The 6,903-nt window shown below is 38.3% G+C and overlaps 1 protein-coding gene across 1 annotated transcript in view; it reads left to right on the forward strand.

Moving 5' to 3' along the window:
* Positions 1-4,444: 4,444 nt before the first annotated feature.
* The window catches only part of INO80C (INO80 complex subunit C), a 19,206-nt gene continuing 16,747 nt past the window's right edge, over positions 4,445-6,903 (forward strand). Inside the window, exon 1 of the mRNA XM_008938786.1 lies at positions 4,445-4,555. Coding sequence (XP_008937034.1) covers positions 4,445-4,555 — 111 coding nt within the window. The remainder of the gene's footprint in view (positions 4,556-6,903) is intronic.

The following is a 6,903-nucleotide window of genomic DNA, read 5'->3' on the forward strand; positions in this document are numbered from 1 at the left end:
TGGAGGTTCTGCCTGTTCCAAAGAGAACAACTCTGTAGTCCAGTATTGAACATAGTTGTCAAAATGGTCTGCTTATGTCTTACAGGTATTTATTTCTGTTGCATGGTTTGTCTAATTATACTTTTAATGCAAAAGACACAGTTGTGCAAACAGAGATCAGAAATCTTTTCCTTCCAAAACTACCTCAAAAGCTATATAGTCACCCATCTAATAACATACATTTATGTTGTAGTAAAAGTGCATCATTGTTAATTCAAGAAACAAATTTGAAATTGATAGAAGGGAACTACTAGTGAGTAATATGTAATTAAACTGTAGCAGAGTCCATCATTCTGTGAGGGGTGAATATCTGTATTTACATGGGTTGTGATCATCCTGCCCTAGGACATAAGTGTTGGCTGACTCAGGAAAAAAAAAAGTCCTTGCTGATTATAAGACCCTGTTGTGGATAAGGAGCATTTTGGGGAATTAAAAGAAAAAATCCTTCTGTAAAGCATTGCAGACCATTGCTAAGATTTACCACGTAAAGAGAAACTTCTAGTGTCATATCTGTCCTTTTATCATGTATTAAACAGGGGAAAATGATTTGTGGTATATCATATGGTTGCACCTGATGATCTTAAAGGTCTTTTTCAACCTAAATGATTCTGTGATGTGGCCTTAACTTTCATTAAGCAGACAAAATATCACACTTCTGTGTGCTTCTGTGTACAACCTCCTTAATATGTGAATTACTTATAGCCTGATGTCATTTAAAAGGATACCTCAAACGTCCATAGGCCTAGAGATGAAACCTTCTACAGAGTTTTAAGCAAGTTAGTTTATTTATTTTTCTGTCCTTACAATATTGACATGCTTGTAGCACTACCTACCCCCATGCTCATATGGATGCAAAGTGCTTATCACAACAGCCTTATTTACTGCTTCCTTGGATTTAGACTTTTCTGAGTTAGTGAAAGAATGAGAAGAAGGGCAGAGAAGGCTGAGAATTAGACAAAGTCTACAGATGTGCATAATTTCACTTAAGTGGTACAGGTGGAAAAATCAAATAAGCTTTTCAAGCACACAAGTCCTTTTTCAAATCTGAAAATGAAACAGCAGCTTCCCAAGCGAAGTACAGAACAGCTGCTTAGAGTTTGGTTAGGTGTGTATCAAACAGACCATCTTTGAAGAAAAGGTTAGTGGCATCCCAGGAGTACAGGGAATGTTATTCAGAGAAAGGAGAGAGTATTATGAAAATACTCATCATCTAGGAGAAAGGAGGAGGGAGTTAAAACCCTATAGTAAATTGCATGAAAGTTATGTGCTATAAACCCAGTTTGTTTATTGAGTCAGTGGTGTATTGGTATGCAGTCCATCCCGAAGCTTGTCTTAATTTTCCAGATAAACAGATACATTTAATGAAAGATGACCCTTCTGGCTAGAAACCTTGTTACATTTATGTCTCAAAACCATCAGGACTACAGCAAAATACTGCTGAAATAGATCATACATAAATTAGGGCAGTAATTAACATGAATTATCTGACTGCACATGACCAAAAAAGCTTTTTGTTAATAAACCCAGTATTTTCTATTATACAGAATATTGATTTCCAACTAGGGAGATGGAAAATTGCCCAGAGAGCTGTGGAATCTCTGTCCTTGGAGGTGTTCAAGACCTGCTGGGACAAAGCCCTAAGCAGCCTGGTCCAAGGTCAGTTTTGACCCTGCTTTGAGCAGGAGGTGGGCTAGCAACCTCCTCTTTTGCTGACTGCATGCCCCAATAGGAAGGACTCTGTCATCAATAAGAGCACACAGGCCAGATCTTTCCCTCCAGTTCTAAAGTATACAAGGAGGATATGAGGTGGCTAAGAACCACAGGAATAAAAAGATTGACACATTCACTCACAGTGTAGGACACAGCAAAGACAGCAACAAACTGACTCAGCAACCGGGTGACCAGCCCAATGCCAATCACACAGCAACTGCCAAAAACCAGCGCCAGTATTACACACATAATGCTCCTTCTGCTCCTGGTTGTGTTGGTGTCCCACCATCACTGGGAGCTCTGCCCACAACGGACAGTCAGGGAGCCCCACCAGTAACTGGAAACACTACATAATACACACATCACATAGGTAGACACCCAGGCAGAGCCAGCCTTCATACTGTTAACTTTAGAGGCAGGACACCTGATGTTGATGCTAAAGACAGGGCACCTGGTGGTGAGCTCCTGATTGGTTTTCACCCTAGGCTGGCCAGGCTTTGAGAGAAAACCAAGAATATGATCTTTCCCACCTGCCTGTGGACATCATCCACATGTCAACCCTGGTTCAGGGCTGGGGGTTTAGACCCCAGCACCTCACCTTCTGGGACCTCTTTCCAGCCTCAACAGTTCAGTGGTACTGTCTGTCATTTCAGGCATCCCATCTCTGTGATGGACAAGTGTGTCCTCTCCATAGAGGAGCAGTTGTGCACTTCTTCCATAGGCACGTCGGGGTACCTCCGTTGGGTACTAATCCCCATAATGTATTAACGAAGCCCAAAACTCAGTGGCTACAGTTACATGGGATTGATTCTCCCTACGCTGTAAGAACAGTTATGTTTCACTAGAGCTGTGTTTCCCTGGGAGGAACAGCACAATGTTCTCACAGCAAAACCAGCTGGAGTAGAAGGACGTCTTGCCTTGACATATGCACAGTGTGTTCAGGCTCCTCAAAACAAAGCAGTTAGCTGGAAGATCCTTACACCATAAGCTGATTATCTTTGTTTACATAGTCTAGGACTAGCAATGCTACTTTGAGTCTCACATTAATGACCTGAAATTTTCTCAAGTCAGAAATTCCATTTTCTCCTTAATTTTTGTTAAACCTATTTGTTGCAGCCAGAATTGCCTTTTGTTGCAGCCATGGAATTGCCCTTTTTATCCTCTTCCTTTCCATCTGTCCAAAACATATGTTTTTATTTGCTAAATAATTGCTTGTGGGAAACTTCTTAAAATATCCTGTTAAACCCATCACAGAATATTAACTACTATTTTTCCTTCTCACCTAAAGTCATGGATGTGATACCAAAACTCTGTTAATTCTAATGTAGTGGAAAAGCCAAGCGTTTTAATAGTTCCCTTCCGTTTCAAGTCCAACAAAAAAGGCAATAGGGATACAAGTTTAGACACAAAACACTGAACTGTCTGTCGCTTTTCAGATGTGCTGCTATACCTCAACTTCAATATCAGGGCGAAGCATATGGCCACAGAACTTACATAGTTGAGTAAACAACCACCTCCTTGTACAAATATTCCTGCAGAAATATTTCAGAGATTTGCCTTGAAATTAGCATCACTATACAACTCTCTCCCTTTTCCTCCTGAGCAACCTCAAAATAGTCTACAATAGATACTTGTATTACCTTCTTTTGATTTAAATGAGAATTTCTCCACATTTATTTTGGTTCAGTCATCAGGTTTTTCTGCATTATCCAGCTAAATGTAGGTATCCATAGGATAACACACCTACAATTTTGCTGAGCACAGGAGACCTGGTGTGCTATTCAAAGCAGGAATATTGGTGTTGAGTTTGCTACGTGAAGGAAAGTGGATTCAAGGCACGTACAGCCAGATTATTTTTCTCCATAAAATGAGACAAAAAATAAAGATGACATTTGTAGTCTGAAGATTTTAAGAAACTAAGGAACTAAGGTTCTTTCCTTGTCTTCTTTTAAAGACCTTTGGAGCATCTGATACAATTACTGCTCTCTGATATGTTATGCCTTTGATACAAAATTTTTGAAGGTTTGTAGAAAGAATATTTTTATTCTCAACTGCTTTAGAAGTGGGATATTCCATATGTCAGTGTAACTAACATTTGTCTTTCTGACATTGTGTTTGGATATGACAGTCTTAAGTACCTGTACACAAATGGAAAAACCTTGAGTAACTTTAGACAGCAGTGCTAAGCCTTTGCAGTACTACTGCTAGTATTTACTAATTCACCGTGGCAGCAGGTGTAGTTAACAGAAATGTAACAGAAATAGGATTTTTATTGACTTAAAGTGACAATTAAGACAGACAGAAGGAAGGGCTAAAATGTGCAAAATCCAGGGAAAATGCAAAGGTAAGGTTTTTGGATTTTGTATCCATTTACCAGCTAGTCCATAATAGCTGAATGTAAAATTTGGCTATCCTAATTCATGTCTTTTTTTTCCTAAGAAAAGTAGATAGGAGCTCTGGAATAATGATAGCACCCTGTCTTTATCTGAAACTAATTAATAGCCTTCCCTTAAAGAAATGTTGTTTTGGTTTTGTTTGTTACTCAAACATTGTTTCCTGTCAAAATGGACAATGTTTTACAGAATAAGCTAGAATCCGGGAACAGTATTTTTTTTGCAGAATGGGATTGCTTTCCTGTCAGCCATAGCAGCCAATATTTTTTTGCTTTCTTTGTCCCTGGTTCAGTCACATGCAGATGGATGGACTTGGATCTTTCTCCTGCCTTGGCCGAAGCCTGCTATTCAACAGAGGGATTTTGATATGCTCCCTGAGCAGCATTACAATGTTAACAGCACATGAGCATATTGTAATCCTCTGGTCTATTCTCCAGAAATACTTTGACCTTAACTGTTCTATATGAAATGATGTATTTTAAACTTTACAAGGCAGTTTAGCCAAAGTCCTTGACTGAACTGAGTTTTTCTGATAGAGAAAGGAACGTACTGGCAGTTTTTATAAAAATTCAATTGTGATTTACTCCAGTCTTTTTTGCTAGTACGCTTCCATTCATTTTCAGTCCTAAGGCTCATCAATTTAGAATACTTTTTTTTTCTCTTGGGGAATCAAAATATTCTGTTAGCTGTGCTCAGTTTTTACCCTTAGTGAAAGTATGAACTCACACACGGTTTTTTCATTCCATATATACTGAAACCTTTAGCTCCAGAGCTGCTTCAGTGTGCCATTCAGCTCATGAAATTGTCCAAGTTAAAATTTTCTTAGTAAAGAAAACTATCAAATGCTATACACAAGGCATGGTCCCAGTCCACCAAATAAATTCTAAAAGTGAGAGATCCTTTGCAATTATTTAAGCCGAAGGGGGCTTTGTGGCAAATGCAAATTAAACCAAGCTTTTCTGGGGTAGTGTGAAGCTATTCACAGTTGAGTCCCAATTACATTTTATTTGAGGTTTTCCCCATAGAAAATAGTAATTATTTTTCCTTGAAATATCTTTAAGTTATAAAACTTTGCCTGTCGTAGTGCTTGAAAGTTTTTAAACGGAAAACCATGTTTGGCATCTGAAACCTCTTGAGAAGAAATCAAAGCATTTTACTGAAGCTTGTTAGTCTCTTTCTGTGTTTGAGAAGTTTAATAATTTTGAAGAGAACAAAGTAAACTTGAGGTTTTCTGGATTTTTTTTTTTCTTAAGTGAGCAGTACCAGTAAGAAGAGAGTTCTTGTGTCATGAAATTGCTAGGTCTTTTTCCCCTAGGTTTTCAAGAAATGTTTGAGAGGTGGGGAATGTAATTAAAATCTTATTCTCCCTTTGGCTGCATTTTTAATTTTGAATTCAAACCCTCACACAGCGTAATAGAGCTTTGCTTTGGGCTGTTTTATACCTCTATCAAAGTGACTAAAGTAATTAGTATTTTATACATTTTGGTAAGTATTTTGTCACTGGAAGCACGAGTGCAGGTGAATGATAATAGTTTGAAGCTCAGGCAGTGATGGGACCCTAAATGAGAATGTCGCCTTTTAATCAAGAGCTCTTGGAGTCTATGGTATTGAAATGCCCTACAGAGAACATAGAAAAGCAATCCATCACTTTGTGACAGTCCAATCTTTTAGTGCATGAGTAAAATTTTATTCAGCCTTTCTAAGGCAGTTGGAATGTAAGATGTTTTAACTCACCTCAAAACAGCAGTGTAGATGTTCAAAGGTATAATCTACAGATTGCTTTCTGGCCAGCATATGTGTCTTTATCGATTATCTCTATTTATTTAGATTGCAATTGAAACGTTTTTTCATGTCCTGCAAAGTGTCAGATACTTCCCCCTCCCTCTTACATACATAACAGGCAAGATTACGTCTAAATTTTAGTCATATGTTTGGAGCTAATTTGCATATTTGATTAACTCGATGCTCAGCGGAAATACTCGGCAAGTTAGAGGGAGAGAACTTCTGCTTTAAGAAGGGCAGAATTTCTAAGTCTCACATAGAAAAGTAGTTTGACACATGACTCAGAAGGTGTCTGGGGAGTGCTTAGAAGAAGCTGAAGTACGTTTAGTGACGTGTACTTGGAATGATAAACTACCATTATAATTCAGCATTCTAATTTCAAGCTTTGTGTTTCCCTCCATCAGCTTTGTATAGAAGTGAAAACAACAGCAGCAGCTGACAACAATGTTGTAATTTAAACAAAAATATTTTTGTGTTTGGGCATTTGTGAGATTCACTTTCTATGTCAACAGAAGCAGAAACTTGTACCAGAAACCTTGCCTTTTAAGATGAGTTGGCAATGATGACACCCTTTGACTCAAATGCATTTACTCCAAATTTACACTGTGTGCGTGACTGTCTTACCCGCTCTACTAGCTGCTTGAAATCAAGGCTGTTGATCTGCACTGTGCTTAATACTGTTTTTAGCTGGCTACTACTCTTTTCATTGTTGTTTAGTAAATTGGGGTTTCCATACCCTGTGGAACAAAATTTGCTGTGAATATGCATGATTAGGGTTTTTTTTCTATCTGGCATTTGAACATTATAAAGCTGAAATATTTTTTGTCAGACTCCAAAATAAGGTAGGACCTTCTGTGAAAGGAGAACATTCCTAAAATGCTACCATGTACCAGAGTGCTGAGATAGAAAAGGCTGGGGAAATTGTATCTGGCTTCATTTTAGTGAGTGGAAAGGAAGAGCAAGAAAGGTTTTCCTGCTG

Source organism: Merops nubicus, unplaced genomic scaffold, assembly GCF_000691845.1.
Source record: "Merops nubicus isolate BGI_N331 unplaced genomic scaffold, ASM69184v1 scaffold6960, whole genome shotgun sequence".
Classification (NCBI taxonomy): domain Eukaryota; kingdom Metazoa; phylum Chordata; class Aves; order Coraciiformes; family Meropidae; genus Merops; species Merops nubicus.